This window comes from Scyliorhinus canicula, chromosome 12 (assembly GCF_902713615.1).
Source record: "Scyliorhinus canicula chromosome 12, sScyCan1.1, whole genome shotgun sequence".
In the NCBI taxonomy this organism is placed as follows: domain Eukaryota; kingdom Metazoa; phylum Chordata; class Chondrichthyes; order Carcharhiniformes; family Scyliorhinidae; genus Scyliorhinus; species Scyliorhinus canicula.
The window spans coordinates 126374382-126400397 of NC_052157.1; the positions used below are offsets into that span (position 1 = coordinate 126374382).

At 47.0% G+C, this 26016-nt stretch overlaps 1 protein-coding gene across 9 annotated transcripts in view; it reads right to left on the reverse strand.

The window, feature by feature from the left end:
• auts2a (activator of transcription and developmental regulator AUTS2 a) overlaps positions 1-26016 on the reverse strand; it is a 1338783-nt gene that overhangs the window by 168575 nt on the left and 1144192 nt on the right. For all 9 annotated transcript variants that reach the window (XM_038814055.1, XM_038814058.1, XM_038814057.1 and 6 more), the window contains one exon: positions 531-579. In XM_038814055.1, coding sequence (XP_038669983.1) covers positions 531-579 — 49 coding nt within the window. The remainder of the gene's footprint in view (positions 1-530; positions 580-26016) is intronic.

Genomic DNA, 26016 nt, shown 5'->3' on the forward strand with positions numbered 1-26016 from the left:
AATATTCTAAAGGCCTATTTGTGTGTATTTCCTGGCAATGTTTTTTTCTTATATAAAAAAAGCTGCTGTTGATTTAAGGCTGCACAAAGAAACCTTAATCCTTTCACAGGAACTAAATCACCTCAAAAAAAAACTGCAGTTGGATAAAGAATCTCTGTCAAGCGTGGCCATTCACAACTAAATGGATGCCACAAATCAAACTGTATGAGTAAACAAAGATGAGAATGTGGGAAATACATTCAAATCCAGAAAGAAAGCAGGGGCAAGAGGAAAGGCCCTTTGTTCATCAATCATCCTTTGCTTCAACAACTTGAGAGCCCTTCACCCTAGTTACCAGCAGTGAAGCAGGAATGTTGATTCACTGGTTGCCCTCTTTTATACTGGCTGCAAACCAAAAAAAAAGAGGAATACTCAAATCTCCGCAATTAGCAGTTTAAAAGTGTCACTTTGCATACGGCTTAACATCAGTAGGCTCGTTCAGGAGGTTGCGGGTGCGAAGGGGGGGGGGGGGGGGGGGGGGGATGGCCTACCTTTACTTGTGGTGGTATTGAAAAGTTTCTCTGAAGTGGCATCCGAAACCTAGAGGAGAACAAAAAAAGAAAGTTATATTTTTATCAAAAGAAAAAATTGAATTCCAGTGAAAAATTAGTGCAAATATTTCTCTATGTAATTGCTTCAAACCTCCACAAGATAGAGCCAGAGTATTTTTCAAAATTGCATTTGAAGATTACACCTTAAGATAATCATACACATCTCTAGACTACATATTGAAAACCGATACTTAAGTATGGGGAACAATAAATGAAATTTTGCTGCAGGTTTCCAAACTAGCTGTTCCACCTCGTACTCCACTACCCACCATTTTTGTTTGACTAGATGGCTTCACAATGTCGGAACATTCTGGACTTGAACACCTCATCATCCAGCTCAACATTCCATACCCAGGGATGCATCTGCCATTTTCTACCTTATTTGTTACAGACGTCACAATTTTTCCAGCTCACATTGTTACAAATGAAAAAACATTCCTCTCTTCAAAAAAATTTGTTTTGAGTTCTGACCATCCACGCATATTCATGGTAGTCACAAAGTGAGCTCAAGACTTGTCCACACAGACTACAGCTTTTGTCTTTCCCTCCCTCCCTCTGCCTTCATTCAACTTAAACCTTTAACCTAACCCAGTGGCACAGGGGATGGGATTCTCCAACCCCGCGCCGGGTCGGAGAATCGCCGGGGGGGGGGGGGGGGGGGGGGGGGGGGGGGGCGCGAATCACGCAATGCCGCTTCAACGCCGGTCCGCCGCTTCTCCGACAACCAGAGAATCAGCGCCGTTGGCGCCGGCACGGCACCAGTCGGGGGACGCTCACCGTGGCACCCCCCCCCCAGTGATTCACACTGCGTGATGTGCCGAGTGCCCGCCGAGTTGGGCCGAGTCCCGCCGCCACCGTTCTCGTATGGTTCTGCCCGGCGGGACCTCGGCGTTCATGTTGCAGATGGGCCTCCACAGTGGCCTAGCCTGCGATCAGGGCCTATCGATCGGTGGGCGGGCTTATCCTCGTGGGGGCCTATGTTCCTCAGCGCCGGGCCCCTGCAGCTCTCCGCCATGTTGTGTCGGGGCCGGCGCGGACACGGCAACCCATGCGTATGCGCGAACTCACGCGGCCGTGGCGTGCATGCGTGAACTTGCGCCGGCTGTGGCGCGCATGCGCAGACCCGCGGCGCCCGTCCTGACATCCGTATTGGCAGCTGGAGCAGCGTAAGACTCTCTAGTGCCGTGCTGGCCCCCTGTGCGGCGCAGGATTACTGATCCTAGGGGCCTGTTGGCGCAGTTGTAAAACACTCCGACGTTTACGCTGGCATCAACACTTAGCCCCAGGATCGGAGAAACCCGCCCACGGTCACAACATCAACAACTGTGCTGCACCCTTCTACAAAGAGGTTCAGTTCCAAAAATAAAGCAGTTCAAGAAACACATTATTAAATTCTAAATTACAAGTGGCTTTCAAGAATACGTATCATGGCAGAATATAATTAAAACACTTAAAGAAAATTGTAAACTCAGATTCCTCAATGGTCTCTTTTTCAGTTCCTCAGGATAAAACACTTCTTTTCAAGTGACGAACATTCTGAAGAGGAATGTTAAAAGATGAGGAACAGGAGCTTCTAGCTGCCAAGCATTAATGTGACACAGTGGTTTATTATTCCACCTCAAGCCCCCTCTCCGTTCATCCTGACTTTTAAGGGGCTGTTCTAAGTCCATCGCTCTGTTATGTTGTTCCATTCATGTAGGAGAGTCCACCCTGGGAACTGGAGCATTCCACGAGCCAAAGAGCAAGCTGCCCTGGCAGGAGGGCAAGAACAGGGAAAGAGCGAGGTAGCTGGATGCAGTGCCGCCACTTGCAAGACACATGTTGGCTGCTAATTACTTCCCAGTCCCTGCAGTTCAAATGGCCGATAAGTTGTCACTTCGAGCAGTGTGACGATTGAAGTGGTACAGTGTTCTTGATCATCCATTATCAGCAACTGCCAGGGTGCAGCAGTATCAGGTTCTGTGACAAAGCACCGGCCTGACACACGAAAATCATCATCCCCTTGCGAGAAGGCTCTTTCCTCTCATTAAATGTAACCTTATCGCTTGAACACTGCAATCCTTTACAAATGACAACGGCATTTAATCTAATTTTCCAACAAGCAAACCTGACAGCACCCTCGTTTCTTTTTGACTCCTGAAACACATAGCTCAGCAGAAATTAATCTGTCAATCAAAACGTGAGGAAGAGAACAAAAAGAATGTCCACCGCCCCTCCCTCCCGGCCACACATACCCCCCAATTGCTTGTCCACACATGAAAGACTGAGACATAGAATGAGATAGCCAGGAGAAGTTCAAACTAAAGCTCACATGCTAATTACTGAACCCATGATAGTTTACCAGGAAGTTAGAATGACTTCTGAAGGTTAAAGGTAAAGGAATATTCAAGCTGTTGTGAACAGTGTTCAATTACACGCACAATTGACTGGTGTGGCAATATAAATCAAATTCCTTTCTTCAAAGAAATACAAGATAGGATACCAGAACTGCTACTCATTGATGCAATACCTAATTTCTTTTTATGTCCTGGTTTTGCACAGTACCGTTTCATTGGAGTCAATATCCCTCTGCTGTCAATCCTTCATTGGTTGCTGTGCCAAGCACCACTCACTTTGCACTGATGCAGATCTTCTTGTGCCAATTTAATGACCTGATAAGGCAGCTCTATTTGTGTGCTGGAAAATGGACCTTCTGAGAAATAAAGTGGATCTCCTGGAACATTCTGAGGCTGGAAGAAGGATCCTCATCAAGACACCAAATCTGGAAAATCCACCTGCAGATAGATGCTCCCTCCCCTACCCTATCTGACCCCCCCATCCTACTCCCACCTCACCACTGACTGCTGCAGTGGTCCAGGGTCGCCAGCGGCACCTGAACCGGTCAGGGGGTTGCGCCGATTTTCCCGTCGTGAACCACCCACGGATTCTACATTGGCGCTGGCACTTAACAGCTGGAACGGAGAATTCCCGCCCAAGAACTCGGAGCAGGAGTAGGCATTTCAGGCCCTTGAGAGCACTTCGCCATAATAGATCCAGCATTAAATCTCTGCGTTTGCATTCAATATCTTATCCAATAAAGGAAAATGTTCAATATGCCTTCATTACTACCTTATCAGCTGTTCTGCCATCTTCAGGGGTCTGTGGGCATGCACTCCAAGATCTCTCACTACCGCTACCCCCTCTCTCCCCTAGCCCCCCTCCCCCTCAATGTCGTTCCATTTCGTAACTATTCCATTGCTTTTTTTTGGCTTCCCAAAATGCATTACTTCACACTTCTTCAGACTGAATTCCATTTGCTACTTTTCCACCCACTCAACTATTCTGGAGACATAGCTACAGCTATCCTCTTCACAATCAACCACACGGCCAATTTTTGTGTCAGCTGAAAATTTCTTAAACATGCCTCCCACGCTTAAGCCAAATAATTAATATGTACAACAAACAGCATGGGACACAACACTGAGCCCCATGGAATACCATTGGAAACCGTTTTCCATTCATTCATTATTACACTTTGTTTCCTGCCAATGTTATATCCAAATCACCACCTTCCCCTGTATCTGGGGCTGTTTAGCTCACAGGGCTAATCGCTGGCTTTGAAAGCAGACCAAGGCAAGCCAGCAGCACGGTTCGATTCCCGTAACAGCCTCCCCGAACAGGCGCCGGAATGTGGAGACTAGGGGCTTTTCACAGTAACTTCATTTGAAGCCTACTCGTGACAATAAGCGATTTTCATTTTCATATCCCATGGACTTTGATTTTTCTGGCCAGTCTACCAAGTGGGACCTTATCAAATGCCTTACTGAAATCCATGTAGACTACATCTCCGACAGTACCCTCATCAATCCTCCCTGTTACTACCTCAAAATATGAAATTAAGTTTGTACGACATGACTTTGCCTGAACAAAACCATGCTGACGAAAATGAATTAATCCTTGCCATTCTAGGTTATAATTTCTCCCGTCTTTGAATTGATTCTACGCATTTGCCCACCACTGAAGTCAGCCTGTAATTATTTGGTCTATCCCTCACCTCATTTTAAAAAAATGTACAACATTCATCCAAATCTCTGTTACTTCGCTTATATCTAGTGAAGATTGGAAAATGATCCAGAGAGCATCTGCTATTTCCTCCCTGGCTTCTTTTAACAGCCTGCGGTACAATCACTCTAGCCCTGGTGAGTTATCTACCTTCAAGGATGTCAGTCCCTCCAATACTTTCTCCCTCATTATGTTTATTGTGCCGTATTTTTCTCACTCCTCCTCATTTAACTAGAATATCTGCATCATCCCTCGGAGACAAGGTACACATTAAGAGTCCTTCCCACATCGTCTGCATCACTGCATAAGTTATCTTCTGCACCTCTGAGAGGCCTTACCCTTTCCTTCGTTATCCACTTGCTCTTCATGTACTGATAAAACACTTCCGGGTTTTCCTTGATTTCACTTGTCAACATTCCTTCATATCCTTCCTTTGCTTTCCCGATTTCCTTTCTTACTTCACCCCTGTATTTTCTAGACTTCTGGAGGCTTTCTAAAATTAATTTTAAGTGACTGCCACAAGCTTTTTGTTTTGGCACTACGTTGTCCTGTATGCTTCGAGGTAACCAAGGAGCTCTAGATTTATCAGTACTATCCTTTTTCTTTGTCGACACTGTGCCAATAGATTCTCGCTTTTGAATGTTTCATACTGTCTGTCACCGATTTCCCAATCCACTTGTGCTAGATTACCTCCCAGCTTCATAAAAATATTTCCCCAATTTAAAACTTTCACTCCCATTCTATCTTTATCCTTTCCCCACAATTATACTAAATCTAATGGCATTATGGTCAATATCTCCAAAATGGCCACACAATGCTATTTCATCCACTTGCCCAACTTAATTTCCCAAGACCAAGTCTAGAATTGCTCCTCCTCTCATTGAGCTTGTTATGTTTTGGCAAAGAAAAAGTTCTCTTGAATGGAGTTTAAGAATGTTGCGCTCTTCACACTGTTCGTATCCCAATTGATATTAGTGTAGTTGAAGTCCCCAATGTTTACTGCACTATTGTTTTGGCATTCAGGAAATTGCCTACATATATTTGCTCTTCTATCTCCCATTCATTATTTGGGGGTCCAGAAGTACACTCCTAATAGTGTCATTGCCATTGTTTAATTTCTCAGCACAACCAATATGGTCTCATTTGTTCCTTCATTTAGTATATCAACTCTCTTCACTGTAGCAATTGATTCTTAACCAGTGACGGTACACCGCCACCTTCTTAGTCCCCTCTCCAATCTGTCTAAATACGGGAATGTTGAGCTGCCAATGATGCCCCCTTTAAGTCAAGTTTCTGTTTTAACAAATCGTTCATGCTGCCATGTGTCCCTTAGCTCATTGGCTTTGTTTACAATACTCCTTGCATTTAACACTGCCAAATTCCTGTGCTGTACACTTTTTACTTTTGCTTCTTCTGCCTGCAAGTATTCTGTCTCCCCCTCTCTACTCTGAATTTGTCCTTTCTGAACCTACCCTCAGGTTCCCAACCCCCTGTCAAAATAGTTTAAACCCTCACCAAAAAACACTCGCAAATCTCCCTGCAAAGACATTGGGCTGGATTCTCCGCCGTTGGGATGCTCGTTTTGCCGGCAGCCTGGGGGTTTCCCGACGGTGCGGAGCTGCCCCACAGTGGGAAACCCCATTGACCAGCCTGCGAAATGGAGAATCCCGCCGGCGTGGTGAACCAGAAATCTGGCGCGGTGGGACAGAGAATCTAGCCCTTTGTCCCGGTCCAGTTCAGGTGTAGACTATCCGGCTTGTACAGATTCTACCTTCCCTAGAACCAGTCCCAATGCCCCAGAAATCTGAAGTGCCCCCCTGCACCAAATCTCCAGCCATGTATTCATCAGGTGTATTCTTCTATTTCTATATTCACTAGTATGTGGCCTTGGGATTAATCCGGCAATTACTATCTTTGAGGTCCTATTCATTAATCTTTTTCCTAACTCCCTAACCTCAGCCTGCAGGACCTCATCCCTTTTACTGTCTACATCATTGTGCCAATGTGGACCATGCCCTCTAGTTGTGCATCCTTACCCTCCAGAATGCTCTGTAGCTGTTTGGTGATATCCATGACCCACGTACCAGGGAGCATCAGACACAGTTCCCAAGGAGCCCTAGCTGCAGCCTCTTGTCACTTTGTTCTCTCCCGCCCACCAGCCAGGCTATCCATTTGTCCAACCAATGGACAGAAAATTGAGCAAAAAGGCTTTAGAGACTGTCGTTAATTTGGGTGAGCTTTCCAACTTTGCCATGTTCTTCAACCATTTTTGGTTCATCTTCCCGTCTCCCTATAAATATTGGAACTAATACGTTTGTCAATGCACAGTTAAAATTACAGTGCGGGGGAGGGGAGAATTCACCGCCGCTCGCCGTCGGTAGTGGAGTTCCTGATGCGGCGGAGAATCTTGTGTCGGAGAAAAAATTTGATTAGCGCCTGGCGCCGACCCTGTTCCAATGCTGGCGCGGCATTGAGGTTTGCTATCCGCGCCAGCGGGAGGATGCAAATAGGTGAATTAAACCTATTTGGAGCACAGGTTTCACCTGAGGAAGGAGCAATGCTCCGAAAGCTAGTGATTCGAAACAAACATGTTGGACTTTAACCTGGTGTTGTGAGACTACTTACTGTGCTCACCCCAGTCCAACACCGGCATCTCCACATCATTGATAGAATATGTTCAGTAAACATTACAAGAACACGCACAAATGCACAGTTTCATCCCATTTAAATTCAAATTACTGGAAATAAAGGTTTTTACATGGTGGTATGAATACGTATTATAAGAAATCATTCACTATCTGCTAATTGATTTGTTTACAATCACACCATTGAATTTACTGTGACATGAAAGTTAATTTTAAAACAATCATTTTAGATATATCAATAATCCAAAGATTAATCCAAAGGTTAACATTTCCAATCTTGAAAATAAAACATTTGTTTCATAAAACGTTCACATAGTTGTGTGATGTATTATCAGATTTTCTCTGCATTGATTTCCCAGATTAATCTACTCGCCACGGCTCATGGCATGTCAGAAACGGGACTTTGATACAAAACAGTTTTGAGAGAAAACTTTGCATTGATATTTCTTGGAACAAGGCGACTGAGGAAATATTAAAGGAAGGAGAAGGTTTGAGCAGTCTCTCCTGCCTTGTGAACTATATATCTTTGCTACAATCTCTACCACCTCTCACTAATCACTAACCTTCTACGTCACCCCTGCTTATACAGTAAACAGTGCATCACATTTCTCCCTCGCTTTAACTCTGAAGGAATGTCACACCGACTCGAAACGTTATCGCTATTTTCTCTCTCCCCAGATACTACCAGACCTGCTGAGCTTTTCCAGCATTTTCTGTTTTCAAATCAACGTTCACAACCAGAAACAATAACTCTGATTCTCTCTCCATTGATACTGCGGGACCTGTTTAATCCAGTTTCTCAAACATAATTGGATTGATCTTTTTAAAAGTTCATTCTCAGGATATGGGTGTTGCTGGGAAGGCCAACATTCATTGCCCTTGAGATGCTGGTGGTGAACTATTTCCTCACTCAATGTTGGTTCATATGATGACAGTGCACCCACAGTGCTGTTGGCAAGGGGGCGGTTCCTGGATTTCAACCCTGCGGCCATGAGGGAACAACGATATAGTTCAAAGTCAGGATGGAGGGAGACTTGGAAGTTGACAATATTCACAAGCGCATGCTGCCTTTTTACTTCTCGGTGGTGGAGGTTATGGGTTTGGGAGGAGCTGATGAATGGCCTTGGCGAGTTGGTGCCATGCAAACCTTCGACACTTCCCACGCTGCTGCCACAGGAGGAGGGAGTGTATTTTTTCAGCTGGTGGATGGGATGCCAATCAAGCATAGCACCAGCTTCTTCAAGAAAGGAAAGACAATAACAGATAGAAACCTGGAAAAAAAACACAATTAGTGGTGGAAATTGAACTGCTCAGCCTGCAAGCATTGGGTGTATGGAAGATATCTATCAGCTGTCTTTTTGGTTTGGAATCTATCAAAGGTGTAAATAGCCTCATGCTACACTCAACTGATTTTGTGTTCCAGTCGACAGGTCAGTGCAGCTGACAGACAGGAAATCTGATGGAGTCTAACATGTGTTCTGTGCGGAGATTCAGAAAATGCCTCCAAGAAACAGTCACTGAAATCTGTTGCAGTTATTTCAGTATTTTTGCTTCCACAGTGCTTTTAAAAGAAGCAGCGTCAACAGGGATTACAGGCGTGGAAGAAAGAAACCTCTGCTGACAAACAATCAGCTCACAAGATTCTTGGGGGAGCGATTCTCCAATATGGAGCCCAAGTGTTTGCGCCGTCATGAACGCCATCGCGAACACTTGGGCTCCAGATTGGAGAATCACTCCCCCAAGATTCTTGTGAGCTGATTGTTTGTCAGCAGAGGTTTCTTTCTTCCACGCCTCTAATCCCTGCTGTGAACCGGTCCTGGGTACGACCGATTCTGGCCCCAACAGGGGGCCAGCACAGCACTGGAACGGTTCACACCGCTCCAGCCTCCTCTCGTGGCGCTAAATGGGTGCCGCGCCAACCCGCACAAGCGCAGTTGGGCCGCGCCAACCTACGCTTGCGCGGGGGACTTCTTTCGCACGCCGGCCCCGACTCAACATGGAGTCGGTGTTCAGGGGCCGGCTGCGCCAGAAAGTAGGCCCGGTAAGGGGGGGGGAGAGAAGAGACGCCGGCCCGCCAATCGTGTGTCCCGATCGCGGGCCAGACCTCATCGGAGGCCCCTCCGGTGAAGGAGGCCCCCCACCCCCCCCCCCCCCCGCCCGCCCCCGACCTTTCACGCAGAGTTCCCGCCGCAGAATTGGAGAATCAGCAGTCCTGTTGATTCCAGCGGCCCATGGCTAGCGCCGCGCCAAACGTGCCGGCGCAAATGTCGTCGATTCTCCGCACCTCGGAGCACCCGGGGCCAGGTTCGAACCCGGTTCCTCAGCGTCGTGAGGCAGCAGCGCTAACCACTGCACCCTTCTGACACAATTTTAGCAGAGAATCTCAACAGATTGGATATACCAACACCATCACCAAATAAGGGCCCACCTAGTCAATTTTTGATAACAATAAAAACATTACTTTGTTCTGAAATGCCTTTCTGATAATATTGCTGATGGTCGTTTTTGAGTCTCCTCATTGTTTGCAATCTCAATATAAGATGTATTTTCCTATTAAGTTTAATTAAAATGCAAGTATACCCTGCCAGAAAAAACAGTACACATTTATATATTGTCCTCAAAACACTTTGTTTACAATGAAGCATTCTGAACTGCAGTAACTGCTGTTGTTTGCGCAGCTGAGCGCAGCTGCCATTTTGCATGCAGCAAGATTCCATGAAAATCGATGAGATGAAGGATCAGTCTGAGAGCAGGAATTGCAAACTGAGCAAGGGTGCATTCTTGGAAGTTCAAAGGACCAATACATAACTTGCAGTTTTTAGATTGGAGTGTTAGGAAACGGGAAAACAGGCTCGCCACATTAAATAATGTTACAGTGAATTTGTTTGGTGCAGAATGACCAAAATCTCAATCAAACGGTTTAGGTTGGAGCTCTTTGGAAATCTGTACTATATTTTAGATTGGTTCCAGTTCAGTTCAGTGCAGAGTTTTTTTTAAATAAATTTAGATTACCCAATTATTTTTTCCAATTAAGGGGCAATTTAGCGTGGCCAATCCACCTACTCTGCACATTTTTGGGTTGTGGGGGCGAAACCCACGCAGACACGGGGAGAATGTGCAAACTCCATACGGATAGTGACCCAGAGCCGGGATCGAACCTGGGACCTCAGCGCCGTGAGGCGGTTGTGCTAACCACTAGGCCACCGCGCTGCCCGCGTTCAGTGCAGAGTTAAGCCTCTTTCAATACCATTAAAACACAATTAGTAATGGTCCGTAGTCTCATTTTTGTCTTCGGGCAAGGGGCGAAGCATCTTTTGATCCAAAGTCACAAATTAACTTATATCTTTAGTGTACCTGGATCTTATGCAGCACTGAAATTCAAGATTATCCTGAGAGTTATGGGATGGGTGCTCTCTCTTGTTCAGGAGTTTTAATTAAGGAGATTGAAGTCAATTCAGTTTCGGAAATCTGATTCAAAAAAGGACAGATTTATACAAACCTAAAGATTTCAATGAAAGTTTCTGTATAAAAATAGAAAATTTATCTTCAATGGAGGTGATGAGGTTCTTGTCCACCGGCTGGAGAGCCAAAAGAGCCCACGTCACATCCTTTTGAGATGGCTTGCTGAATTACCTTTTAATCAAGCTTTCAACTGGGCCTTCTCCAGGATCAAGAGGCCAGGGGAGGGAGTGTGCTAGGGGGGGAATTACAACTGTGGTGATATGCATCACTGTAAATACAAAAGGGGTTAATGTAGATACACTAGGGCACTGTAAATACACAAGGGGTTAATGTAAATACACTAGAACTAAATAAATACTAGAGGGAGCACCAGAGACATCATGACACACAGACATTTAACCAATCGGCAAGGAAGATAGGACACGACCAATGGGCAGTCAAGACACACCCAGAGGTGACACTACCAAAAGGGGGCTACCCATATAAAAGGACAGGGCACACATGCTCTTTCTTTTTTCCATAGGCGACTCTCAGAGACACAGGGGCAGATCAGGGAAGCATCACACCCACAGCATGGATTAGAGCAGACTGGTTAGTTAGATCGAGTTACTATCGTAAGATTAGCAGGAGAGTTGAACCCAAGTAGGAGAATTATTAACTGTTCAATAAATGTGTTAAATCTATCTCCAAGTCTGAACCTTCCTTTGTCAGAGTATACATCAAGGAAGCAACTTATGCTACGTGAAGAAGTATAACACAACAACAATCTCTTTCTCACAACCCATAACCCTCCCGCCTGATTACATGCCAGCAGCATCAAACTCACCTAAGGAGAGGGCAATAAATTCCACACCACATTATTCCACCCGAAGATTCATTTTATACAGAAGGCTAGTCATTTGTAAATATTCCTCAACAGTCTTCAATCATAGTTCAATCATAGAATTTACAGTGCAGAAGGAGGCCATTTTGCCCATCGAGTCTGCACCGGCCCTTACAAAGAGCAACCCACTCAAGCCCATGTATCTACCTTATCCCCGCAACCCCCACTTAGCCTTTTTGGACACTAAGTGCAATTTAGCATGGCCAATCCACCTAACCCGCACATCTTTGGACTGTGGGAGGAAACCGGAGCACCCGGAGGAAACCCACGTACACAGGGGGAGAACGTGCAGACTCCGCACAGATAGTGACCCAGTCGGGAATCGAACCTAGGACCCTGGAGCTGTGAAGCAATTGCGCTAACCACTATGCTAGTGTGCTGTCCTTCTTCTTTCTTCCTATGTCACTGCTTTTATCTTAATGTGCTTGCAGAACGGTCAGCAAACACACTGGCAAACGGTGGGTTAAAACACACTATCAAGACGGCTTCAACATTTGTGTTCCTCTGCTGTTCTCTACAGCACGTTAAAAACCTGCCTTCCATGTACAAAACCTCGACTCACTGAAAGAGGCAGTAACTGCAGAGGAAACAAGTCATTACTTGTCCAACCTCTGTGAAACACAATTAGAGCCAACTCCCCCCCCCCCCCCCCCCCCCCCCCCCCACCAGAGTCTGTGGGGTTTGACCTGAAGGAAAGACCTCCCAGATCTGGATGTCTGCAGGCTTTGAAGTCTTGTGCCATCTCCGATCCCCTGCGGAGAGCCATCATCGGGGCCCCTTACTTTCGCTATTTAACAATCACATTCAGCAGACTCTCTTCTTGCAGCTCTGACAGAATGAACTCTGTGGGGAGTTTCTGGTGGTTGAACACTTCAGCCATGTTTCACGGCAGGATGAAAAGCTCCATGGTAAAGGCATTGAAGCAACTGAACGTAGTAAAAGTCAGATCTCCCGAAGGCATTTCCTTTTTGTTTTGTTTTTCCTTTAAGACTTCTCAATGCAACCAATGTTCCTTCAGATGAGGGGACGGAAGAGCCTGTATGTGGAATCCGTGGGTCACCTTTTATCAAGAAGATGTAGAGATCGGCCTCCAGCATTCGAGCTTTTGAACCAATCGCAATTTTAAATTTTGTCTCAGTTGAAATGCTGCACTCTTAATGCAACATTTTCTGTCTCTATTATGTATGTCACCTAGATTATGCTCACCGAAGCCTATCCCCTTTTTTTCCTCTAACCGTAGAGACAACCTTTTTTCCCTTGATGGTAAGCCATTTTGGCGCTCTCTATTTTTTGCTATTCAACAATTACCTGTGTCAATAAAAAAAAACCTTCCCAAATTCAATTTCTGCTCCAAACATTACAACAAGCATTCTAAAGGAAATTGCATTCCAGGGATGCAGTCACCAAAGCAGTTCTTCAACTGCCCCCACCCCCATCCTGCCCACACACACACACAGTTGTACAAATAATATCAATCACACAGCACATCCAGAAGATATTCACAAAACAATCCTGAAAATGATCTATTAACTCAGCTGCCTCAATATCACCTTCCACAGACAACACTGGTGGGCCTTTGAATATGCTGGAGACTTCCCCTGAACAGCCCACCCCCTGTACCACCCCACCCCTAATCCACATCTCCTCTCGTTAGCTGACTACAATCAAGCTTTTCCAATCAGCGATATTGTAACAGCAGTAACTCATTTATTTTAAATGGGCTCCTGCCAGCGTCAAAATAATACTCATCAGAAATCCGAGATTTCTTGTTCAGAGGCCCGTTGTGAAGGCCCTCGAGTAAACAAACAAAATGTGAATCCGCAGGAGTCCACCTCCAATGTAGGAGATTACAATTATCAGGCAGCATCATGCAGCTAGGGCTCTCTTACATTTATAAAAGAATACACTTCTTTCTTTGTGCAACGGTCTCTGCAAAGGAGACCGCCAACTCCAATCCTTTCTGTTCTTTGTGCTGCATCAGTGGCCTCAGACCCACTTCCCTGCACAGTCTGTGCAACCTCGGCAATGCCTGACCAGTCTCTCCAAGTCATGGTACGACACCGGGAAACCTAGTCCGCCCTCTCCTACTCTTTGTGCTACAGCATGGAGCCCAGCCCAGCACAATCCCTGCCATTCCCTGCTATCAGTGTCACCAGCCAGCGGCCTTCTCTGTACTCACATCGCACCATGAATGCTGTTAGAAATTGAGCAAAACGATTCTTGCAGACAAAACAGTACAGCAGAATAAAAACAGAAAAGTGCAGGTGATAAAAGAAGTGTGGAAGGAAGCAAGACAGAAACAGAAGCTGTGAGAGTGGAGATAGAGAGAGACAGCAAATGAGGAAGCACACGTATTAAAGCACAGGAGCTAGAAAGTGCAAGCCAAATGGATGGAGGGGAAGATAAGGCACTTGTGTCAGAGAGTATTGTGGAGGGGAAGGGAAAACAAGAGCTTGTCCTTGAGACCCACTGATTGTTTACTAAATTAAATGTTCTAAGACTCCTGGCCGTGGACATTTCCATTGTCACGACATTTCCATTCAACGACATTCTCTGATTAACTAACAAGGAGGTCCGAAGACAACATGGCATGTTTAGCAACCTTGTGGATGCTACAGTGGTCTCGGCTGCTGGCTGGAGAGTTGGTAAGACCCCACCATGTTGTCTCTTTTAGGGATGGCACACTGCATCTTGCTTCACTCAGGCACTTAACAGTGTTGGGTCTTAAGAGGTTCTGCTGGTCGCATCCCCTGAGACCTGCCAACCAATTAGAAGCTGTCAACTCTATTGAATGGAAGCACCATTGGGAAGGCAGTGGCTTCTACAGGTATGACACTCATCCAGGTCCAGGTATCATCTCTGGATTACAGGCCAGTGTTGGCAGGGGGACGGATGGATCGATGAACCAGGGGGGGGGGGGGGAGGGGGGGGGGGTGTCAGGGGATGGTTCTCAGCGGGGTCATCTTCCAATCAGGCACTGAGTGCTTTTGAATGAGGGACATCCACCCACCTGTTTCCACAGGAACCCACAAGCAACTCCCCCTGCACTTAGGGCCCCAATTGACAGAGGGGCAGGAAGGCCATCCAGTAGCATTCCTGCCTGCCACAGAGTTACTGGGTGGAGGTGGGAAAGTGGTAGTGTCCCAACCTGCCACCTTCCCGCGACATTGCAAGCTCCCTTGACACCAAAACCACCCATAGAGGGGGGCACAATATTCCACCCAATACCTGAGAACTAGATACTCTCTAGTTAGTCATTTAGTTGGCAATTGTTTTTATAACCTCTCTATCCGGCTTTCGTTACTCCATGTATTTGTCAGCTGGTGTGTTGGATCTTCAAGCTGTTACATATGTCACGCCCAAGGAAAGCATGGGCTATTTTAAATGTGGACTGCAGTCGGTGTATCATTTTCTGAACTGTTTTTTATTTGAAAATGGACACTATCAAGACTTTTAAGATGGCTGTCAAGTGCCAGGCCACTTTTTCAAAGACAAGCTCAAATCTCTGAAAATTTCCTAATTGAATCATCCTGGATCACGATCCAGAAGGAACCCATCTGTGGAATTTCTAACTGTTCATCTGGGGTTTACCAGGAGCTCAAAATCAATGGACTTTGGGTACAATTCTCCAGCCTCCCAGCCATGTGTTTCTTGGTGGCGGGAGGAGGCGCACCATTTGCTGGTGGGGGAGGGGGTTTCTCTGCTCCCCCCGCTGTCAATGGGAATTTCCACTGAAGCCACCGCACGCCGCCGGTAAACCCACAGGTGTAGGTTGCGCTGCTGGCGAGGACCAGAGAATCCCGCCACCATCAAACAGCCGGAGAATTATGGCCTCCATGTCTCCAAATTTGAAGCTTACCAAAGAAAGCTACCAAAGTCAGATTCTCTTAAGGGGAGGCGAACACACCTCCCATCCATTTTCCAATGGACACCAATGACTTCCATCTTAAACCATTCTGAGTGGACTATAAAACGACTGGTCATATGACCAAAACCAGCTTTTGATACCCAAATCCATGTTTTTCTCTGGTTCTTGGAGAAATAAGTCAGTCATCAAAGAATGCCCACTGCAGATATCAGATATAGACCAAGCCCTGATTCCTAAAATGCAATCTTCAGGTACAAAACCCACAATTACCTAACTTTGTGACTTACTGAACATTCATCTCTTTCAGGGACCCTGCAACAATTACATACCATTCCAGATATCTGAATCTACCTTGACTAAGTCTTCACTGGGTCCACAACTACTGTTTTCCTGTGACAAGTGAAGTATGGACTATTCCTTTGTTACAATTTCGAAAAGTTCACTCTTTTCTTGAACTGTATCTTTCTCAGGTGTGTGTGTGTGTGTGTACACGCACACATGCATGAATGACATGGCGTTTCGACTTTTGAGATGAATGCAAGCAAAAATAATCCTCATTATTGAATGCACAAATGTTTGCTGTTCCTATTTAAATTGGCTCACACTCTGGGGGCTCAGAAACACACACATTTATTTGAAAAATCTTTCCGATGAGCAAGGCAAACTTTTTGAAAACATACAGTTTAAGGGCGATAAGGAAAGTGGGACACAAGTTTCAGTTCTGTTCCTGCCCTGTCCGTATCAAATGCTGACATAGATAATGGCATAAAAATGACTTCTAAATTATGTGCCTTAGAACATAGAACAGTACAGCACAGAACAGGCCCTTCGGCCCTCGATGTTGTGCCGAGCCATGATCACCCTACTCAAACCCACGTATGCACCCTATACCCGTAACCCAACAACCCCCCCCTTAACCTTCATTTTTAAGGACACTACGGGCAATTTAGCATGGCCAATCCACCTAACCCGCACATCTTTGGACTGTGGGAGGAAACCGGAGCACCCGGAGGAAACCCACGCACACACGGGGAGGACGTGCAGACTCCGCACAGACAGTGACCCAGCCGGGAATCGAACCTGGGACCCTGGAGCTGTGAAGCATTTATGCTAACCACCATGCTACCATGCCACTATCTGAAATCTGACCCACTCCCATCCTGAGTTCAGCACCATTCTGTTTCAATAGAAGTGTATGTGCTTGCCGGACAGCATGTCACGATGTTGATAGTGGCAGAATCACAGAAAAATACAGTGCAGAAGAGGCCCTTCAGACCATCGCGTCTGCACTAACACATGAAAAACACCTGACCTACTTCCCTAATCCCATTTACCAGCACTTGGCCCATAGCCTTGAATGGTAGAATGCACCAAGTGCTCCTCCAGGAACTTTTGAAAGATTGTGAGGTAACCTGCCTCTACCACCCTCCCAGGCAGTGCACTCAAATTGGCCCATTTGTATCCTATTAACGGGATGAGCAGGGGTCTCTGCAATGGGGGGGGGGGGGGTGGCTTCCAGGCAGGCGTCTTTATGATGGGGAGCTTCCAGGCTGGATTCTCTGTAATGAGTGTCTTCCACACAGTGGTCCCTGTACTGGAGGGGGGTTTCTGGCGGTGGTCTCTGTAATGGAGGGTCAGTGTACTGCCGGGAGGGGGAATTGGGTTGGGGGGGGGGGGGGGGTGCAGGCAGCCGCTAGAGTCACTATCAGGCCACCCACTCAAAATGGTGGTCTGTTAGCGGGGTTCGTGATGGAATCTGGATTACCACTCCCAGCGCAAACGCAATTCAGAAGCGATTCATCTGAAGCGGGAACACAATCTCCCAAATGGAGAATTCCAGCCAATATCTGTTGGGGGCAAGTGGGTAGGTGATCTGTAAGTACATGTTTCCCATTTCCAAGCATTTCGACCTCTCCTAACTTTGTTACGTAATAGTAATAGTTTCTCTGGGGACTCCAAAGTCATAATTGTCCCATGTTTGGGGAAGTGGTTCAATGTTAATCAAGTCAGCCCGAACACAGGTCTCCAATAGCTATGTCACACCCAAGATACTCAATCTGTTACACCGACAACGCTTGCTTGTGGGGTATAAAATAAATGATGTTTGCATCAGAATAACAGCTTAAACCTTGCACTGAAGATTACTTTCTAAAATACATTCATATATGAGCAGCTGACTGCATATTCAAAATGTAAATATTCCAAACAAACAGTTAACCAGAGTTCCACAGGGACTGATTGCAATGCTCATATTTTGGACATCAAGTGAAATAGAAACGCAAATATATCAGTCATTCCGTGGTGCTTATTATTTGATTTGACATTGCAATTTACATAAACCAATGACTGCCGTGACTTCCATTTCCTGACGACCAGTTGACACAGTCAAGAGTATGCCTCACCTGCTGCCTCGTTCTTCTTTCATCCATCCATTTACATTGCTCAAATCCATCATCAATAAAATTGCTCTCAGACCAACTCGGGAACCTGCAACGCTTTCAGCTAAATGGCTGTCAAGTGTTCTCTTTGTCATTTCAAACAGATGTGACTATACCATGCTGTGCTAAGCTACAGGCTAATCATTTTGTTCTACAAGCTGTTAAAAGGTCAGCTCCCTGGAACCAAGCTAAAGATTTCACAGGGTGTTCATTGGAAACAGCCAGCCAACAGACTGAAATTGCTCCATGAAAGGTAACGTTATCCTTGCTCAGCGGAATAGACTTTTCAAAGAAAGGGAAAAGAAAAATAGAGATATGAATTATCGCTGAGTAATTGGCGACATTGAATACAGGCATGTCAACTGTCAAGCTCAGCTCTTTTCCCAGCAACATTGGAGGGCACCCGTGTCAACCAGTCTTATGATTTAGAGGCTCAAACTAGTGCCTGCGAGGACCGTCTTAGTGGGAGGCAGTGCTGGAATCAAGCAAATCTTCCATACGGGATTCTCTGTCCCCCCCCCCACCTCCCCAGCCGCGTGTTTCTCGGCAGAGGTAGGAGACTGGCCATTCACTGGCAGCGGGATTCTCTGGGCGGAATTCTGCCACCCCCCCCCCCCCCCCACGCCGGGTGGGAGAATCGCCGGGACGCCGAGCGAGTCCCGCCACACCGCCCCAGCACCCGCTTCTCACCCCCCCCCCCCAAAGCGGCGCGGCGAGATTCACGGCTGGCCGCTGGGAGAATCGCCGCTCGCCTTTTGTAACAAGCGAGCGGCGATTCTCCAGCCAGGATGGGCAGAGCAGCCTGCCCAACACGACAGGTTCCCGCAGGCGCCGTCCACACCTGGTCGCTGCCGGCGGGAACAGTGCGGGAACGCTGGGAGGGGGGGGGGCAGCCTGAGGGAGGGTGAGGGAGGTTCTTGCACCAGGGGGGGGGGGCGGCTCAAAAGGGGTCTGGCCCGCGATCGGTACCCACCGATCGGCGGGCCGGCCTCTCTGACCTCCTTTCCTCCGCCGCCCCGCAAGATCCATCTGACATCTTCTTGCGGGGAGCTCGGCAACCACGCATGCGCGGGTTGGCGCTGGCGTCCGTACTTAGTCTCCCTCTATTCCCACGACTGTCAATGAAATTTCCCATTGAAGCCACCAGGAAACTCGTGGACGAGGGCTCGCTGCCGGTGGGACCATAGAATCCCACTACCAGCGAATGGGTGGAGAATTCCGGCATCCATCTTCTATTGTTTGTTATATACAAATTTAAGATGGCAAAACTTTAAATGAGTCATTATTTTTTGAGCATCTCAGTATGCATATGTTTTTTTTAAAAAGAGCCTCCTAAAATGTCACAAATAAAGTCCATCTTCTGAATACTTTCCTGGTTTCTTGAACAGTGCAGCTGGTTTTTTTTGATGTACAACAGTGTTCTCACATGTCTATTCGTTATCTAGTTTATTTGACCATTCTTCTGACTCAACTTCTGGAATTGCCAAAATTTACAAAGAAAATAAATCTGAAGTGGTGATTAATTAACTGAAAAATAATTATTCTCAGAATCACACAGGGCTTAGTGTAGGCACCAAATAAGAAGCAAAAACTAAGTGTTCCAGAGGGGCAACACCCTCCCAGAAAATAATCCTCTTTTACCAGCACTCTTATTGTTCTCACCGATAAGTCTAGTAATGCAAGTCCTTAAGTCACCACTGTTGCTAACTTTGGGATATGTGCAATGCAGGTTATACCAGGCCCAGATCCCCTTGTACTGTCAATGCAACTTCTTGATTTTATCTGTTTCAGGCCCTAATTTGGAGCAACTATAAGCTGTTGACAGTTTTTTGCTAATTTACAAAGTTGATCAGTACGTGCAAAAAACTATTTTACAATTCACTTAAATGGTGTCAAGGATTTGTGTAATGGCTTATCGTTAGAGAATAAAGCTAATGACGGGGGGCATGGTGGCACAGTGGTTAGCACTGCTGCCTTACAGTGCCAAGGACCCAGGTTCGATCCCGGCCCCGGGACACTGTCCGTGTGGAATTTGCACATTCTCCCTGTGTCTGCATGGATCTCATCCCCACAATCTCAAGATGTGTACGGTAGGTGGATTGGCTAAATTGTCCCTTAGTTGGAAAAAAGAATGAATTGGGTACTCTAAAATGTACTTTTTAAAAAAATAAATAAATAAAGTTAATGACCAGGCCTTCCAGAATGATGGATGGACCCTGGATGCAGAAGACAAAACCCCATATCCAGCAGAAATCATTTTTGCCATGGGGGAATGGGTGTGGGACATGACCACCACATACGGAAAACCTAAACACATGAGAGCAATTTGAACTCAGTGCTATTTTCGCTGCAGTAAGGGTCTTAGCCCGCAGTGTAGGAGTTATGAATCTTGAGAATAGTCATAAATGCTCCTGAAGGATGGATAAAGCAGGGAGAACTGTCATGCTGTTAAGTTATTTAAATTGCCAGCCCTTAAAAAAATTGGGGGGAAAAAAACTGCCTGTCTGTGCTTACAGGATTTGGAGAAAAATTTGTTCCAGCAGGTTAGGTTCAACCTGGGGAAGGTCATGAGTTGGCTTTAAGCTGGCACGGGGCATACAAGGGGGGAAATGAGGGTTAATGAAGGAGTGAGGGTGTGCTGGGGTTCAATGGCCAAAGGTCCTCATGTTTAAGAAAAGACCTGGGACCATGTCCTTTTAATCAGCCAGCGTTGGCAGTCACCAACCCTTGTGGACTCCTCTGTACTTCCTACGGGGCAGTGGGCCCGATTTAATCCTGCAACCACCTATCCTAAACAAGGAGCCCCCTTCTGTAAGCCACCTTTTCCTCAGCAAGTGTAGGGAACTATAAAATGTACCCACTCCTGTGACCCAACTTGGGAGCAAAAGTGCAGGATAATGCCTCACAGTGGTAAGGAGTTACATCTTCTTTACCTCAATTGGAAACTCAGACAATTCCCTTGCACCTGTTAGTTATGGGCTATGAATAAAAAGCAGGTCAATCAAGTTGAGCTATATATAGGCCAAATCTAACAACTGAGATTGCAATGTTGCATCCAAAGCTCTGTTAAAACAGATTCCATTGGCCAGTTTTAGGGACTGATAGAACATAGCTTGCTTTTCAACCTTCCTCTTTGCAACCGTGTTGAAGCTTATTAGTGACTGCAACTATGTTAAAGTTTGGAATTGCACTTCATTCTCATTTGGAATGTCTTTCCATGTTGCCAGAAAGATCTGTTGATCCATTTTTCCATCTTCCACAAACAACATATTAATTGGGTACAGGCAACTCAAGTACAACACCAATATTGTTCTATACGGCAACCTGTTAGTTGGTGAGATAGAACAGGTTGGTGGGGCTGCGCTGAATGGCCTTTGCATTTGTTTGTATATTATGAACACTAAAGGTGCCATAAAATGAGTGATACTTAAAAGACAGCACTCTTCTTTGTGTGTACTTCTCTTTTTCTCCCTGTAATATATTTCCATTCCTAGCCTCTTCTCCAGTTCGCATCATGCAGAAGTGAAGACACAGACAGTATTCTCCACCCCCCCAGCCCCCACCAGGTGGGAGAATCGCCAGGGCGCCGCCCGAATCGCTCCACGCCGCCCAGACCCCCGCACGCAATTCTCCCCCCCCCCCCCCCCAAAACCAGCGCCGCGACGCCGGACCGCTCGGAGAATCACCGCAAACGGCGAGCGACGATTCTACGGCCCGAATGGGCTGAGCAGCCGCGCGTAAACGGCCTAGTCCCACCGGCGCCGTCCACACCTGGTTGCTGCCGGCGGGTACTCGTCACGAAGGCTCGGGAGGCGGCCTGTGGTGGGTGGGGGGGGGGAGGGGGGGAAGAGGAGGCGTCTCCATTCCTGGGGGGGCCTCCGGAGTGGCCTGCTACGCAATCAGGACCAACCGATCAGCAGGCCGGCCTCCCTGTCGGCGGGCCTCCTATCTTCCGCTGGCGAGCCTGGATCCGTCCGCCATGTTTGTGCGGGGCGGCCTGGGGGAGGACGGCCACTGCACATGCGCTAGTTGGCGGCAGCCCATCTGCGCATGCGCGGGCCCCAAGGCACCGTGTCTTTTATGCGGTGCCGGGTCTCTGACGCCGCGCCGAAGCCCCGCCCCCGTAAATCATGTGATGCTCCTGCTAGCTCCACGGAGGGGGGAGAATAGGGGTCTAGGAATGGGCGCCGATGCTGGAGTAAAACACTCCGGTTTTTACTCCGGCGTCGGCACTTAGGCTAGTGGGAGAATCCCGCCCCAAGGGTTTATCAGTGCTGTTCCCTGCATGTTGGGCTGGTTTAGCTCACTGGGCTAAATCGCTGGCTTTTAAAGCAGACCAAGCAGGCCAGCAGCACGGTTCGATTCCCGTACCAGCCTCCCCGGACAGGCGCCGGAATGTGGCGACTAGGGGCTTTTCACAGTAACTTCATTGAAGCCTACTCGTGACAATAAGCGATTTTCATTTTTCATTTTCATGTTGACTTGAGGTATACAAAACAGGACAGAACTCCACTATTAATGTGCACAGCCCAATCCCAAAGACCTCTTTGTTTTCCAAGAGACATTCCACATTGCAGCGGAACAGAAAAGATGATTGTTAAGCAAGTTTAGGCTGGGTTTCAACATGGATACCTGAATCAAACACCTGGGGCTTGATTCTCCGACACCCCGCCGGGTCGGAGAATCGCCAGGGGGGCGGCGTGAATCCCGCCCCCGCCGGCCGCCGAATTCTCCAGCACCGGAGATTTGGCGGGGGCGGAAATCGCGCCGCGCCAGTCGGCGGCCCCCCCTCCGCCGGCGATTCTCCGGCCCACAATGGGCCGAAGTCCCACTGCTGTAATGCCTGTCCCACCGGCGTGAATCAAACCACCTCCCTTACCGGCGGGAATGGCGGCGCGGGCGGGCTCCGGCGTCCTGGGGGGGCGCGGGGCGATCTGGCACCGGGGGGAGGCCCGTACGGTGGTCTGGCCCGCGATCAGGGCCCACCAGGCGAGCCTGTGCCATGGGGGTACTCTTTTCCTTCCGGGTCGGCCAGAGCCTCTGCGATGGCCGACGCGGAAGTGACCCCCTCCCCTGCACGTGCGCGTGCGCGGAATGACGTGGCGCCAAAGGACTTCCATGCCAGCCGGCGGGACGGGAACCACTCCGGCGCGGGCCTAGCCCCTCAAGGTGAGGGCTTGGCACCTAAAGGTGCGGAGAAATCCGCACCTCTGGGGCGGCCCGACGCCGGAGTGGTTCACGCCACTCCATCCCACCGGGACCCCCCTCCCCGCCGGGTAGGGGAGAATTCAGCCCCTGATTTGCCATCTCCAGACCAGTCTGTATAGTGGAAAATTAATGGTCTACTGGACTTAGCAATATATTTTAAGTCCAGTTACTCCCAAGTTGAGTATACCCTTTCAGGACCAATGCACTATTTGCAGCTTTAGATAAAAGCAAAATCTTGATCATCTTTGGTGCACCGACAAAAAGGCCATCTGTTGCATTACAGATCACATTTAGTAATTGAGCATAATCCTGTTAAATCCATTATTTACTTAACAGAAAACCTGCTTGTCTCAGGACTTCCAGTGATAGCTTCATATAAGAATGACCTGTTTGTGAAACTTGCATATCAGTCCATTTAATTACTGACGATGGAAAATTAAATCTCTTCATTACACATAGTATAATCGTTTACGCGAGGTTGCTGGTGTATAAAGAATGCCTCAGAGGAGCTAGACTGACAACCATCAGTTCCCTTGGCAACTTTGATAGAAGTTTGAAACGCAAGCCAGGCTCGCATCGATGTAAAGTCGTCCTCAGTTGCACTTTAGCACTTGAATTGATCGTTGGCCAATATCGTGCCATGCCCTCTTGATCATTGATTCATGTTCTGAACCTGCCTTCGCATGTTTTTGCTCGCTCCTTCCCATCAAATGAGATTGGATTACATCCTTTCCCAAAGGTAAAGTTACACTTCTAGTTTCATGACAATGTGAAGTATCGTAAGTTGTACATCACAAGAGTGACAAGATCATTCCCATACCGGCCTCACGGGACAGGCGCCGGAATGTGCCAACTAGGGCTTTTCACAATAACTTCATTGAAGCCTACTTGTGACAATAAGCGATTATTATTAATTCAGTGGTTGTACCGATAAGTAGATGACCATGGGTTGCTTTCCCGGGGGGGGGGGGGGGTGACTGGTTTTCCCTGGAGGGGAGAGGGGGGAAGAGAGATGACTTGTGGTGATTTAACCTGAGGATCACCACACCTCAGGCAAGGGGTAACGTTGAGAGCGAGGGGCCTACACGAATAACCTCAGCCGGTATTGAACCCGTGCTCTGCCTCATGGACCAGCCATCCAGCCAACTGAGCTAGGCACCGCCCCCCTAGCCCACAAACCCACTCACAAGGTTCTACCTAACCTAATGCTCAAGGGTAATAGGACCATGAGATATAAGACTCCTCCTCTTTAATGCCGTCTTTAAATTTACCTCAGGTGCAATTTTTATTTAACTCCACCTTGACGCAAGAAAATATTTTGTTACTTGTCTGCCATTGCATCTTCAGAGCATTTTCCAAACATGTTTTCCACTGTTTTAGCACTGGAAGAAACATTAAAACCCAGCCAGCAAAGAAGTGCAGAGCTAACCGCAGTAATGCACCCCTCTAGTAAAACTTTGCTCAGTTGTCTGTGCATCACACTTCCTTCACTGATACAGTTGAACAGCAGCTGCCATCTAACACCGGCTTAGTTTTGACAACTGATACCTAATAAGCTGATGGAATGCAGATCCCTGTGGAGATGCTCAGGTAGTCCAGCATTTGGAGCTGTGTTTCAGATGCTTACTATGAACCCACAACAGTCTAAATGTAATGGCAGGTTACTGAAGCAATATATCAAATGAGTAAAACAAAATAAAAACATTACATGCCATAAGACACAAAGGAACTCTGAAGCAAGGCTGATAAATGATTTTAAATGGGAATGAAAGATTTATTTGAAAAATAATATGAGAATGTGGGGAGCAAACAGGAGATGGAGATTAAACTAGGTAATTTATTCTAATAAAAACTGTTGACTGTCAAGGGGCTGAATGGTCTATTTCCGCGCTGCGAGGCTTTACTTTGCTTGATGGGTTTGTAACTGAACCACAACCATAACTATTTCAATTTACTACCATTCAAATGGACTCCTCTTGATGCATTCTTGTCTTATACAGCAAACCTTGCTTGAGATTTCACTTCATAGGTTTTCTTTACTATATAAAGTTAGAGTACACAATTAAAACATTTTTTAAATTAAGGGGCAATTTAGCGTGGCCAATCCACCTAACCTGTACATCTTTTGGGTTGTAGGGGTGAGACTGACGTAGATATGGGGAGAATATGCAAACTCCACACGCACATTGACCCGGGGTCAGGATCGAATCCGGGTCCTCGGCACCGTGAGGCAGCAGTGCTAACTGCTGCGCCACCGTGCTTCCCCATTTCATACGTTTTAATAGATTTAATATGATCCATTAAAAAATCCCCAGAATCAGAGGGGTGGTCATACTATGGGGATATATGGGTGGTCATACTCTCCTGGCGGCCAGCTTAATATTTTGATATTGTAATATTAGATTCCATTTGCCACTTAACAAAGATATTATCTGAAACAGTGGCCAATGTGTTGATGACATAAATGCAAGAAAATACAAGAACATTTCAAATGTTAAAGTATGATATTTCCTTTTCACCTTGCTTCCTTCTTGAGATGGCCCACAATCTTCAACCAGTTTGTAGCTGAACGACCTACGATCAACTAACACAGGGCAGAGCGACTGCTGCTCCCGGATGTGGAAAGGGAGAGAAGAATTGGGATACAAGTGGCTGGGGGAGCAAGGACGTGAGAGGGTGGTGAAGATCAAGGAGAAATGGGAAGTGGAGTTGGGAGAGGAGATCAATTGGGGAGTATGGAGTGAGGCACTGCATAGGGTAAACGGGATCTCCTCTTGTGCAAGGATGAGCCTGATACAGTTTAAGGTGGTGCACAGGGCGCATATGACTTGGGCAAGAATGAGTGGGTTCTTTCAGGGGGTAGCAAATGAGTGTGAGAGGT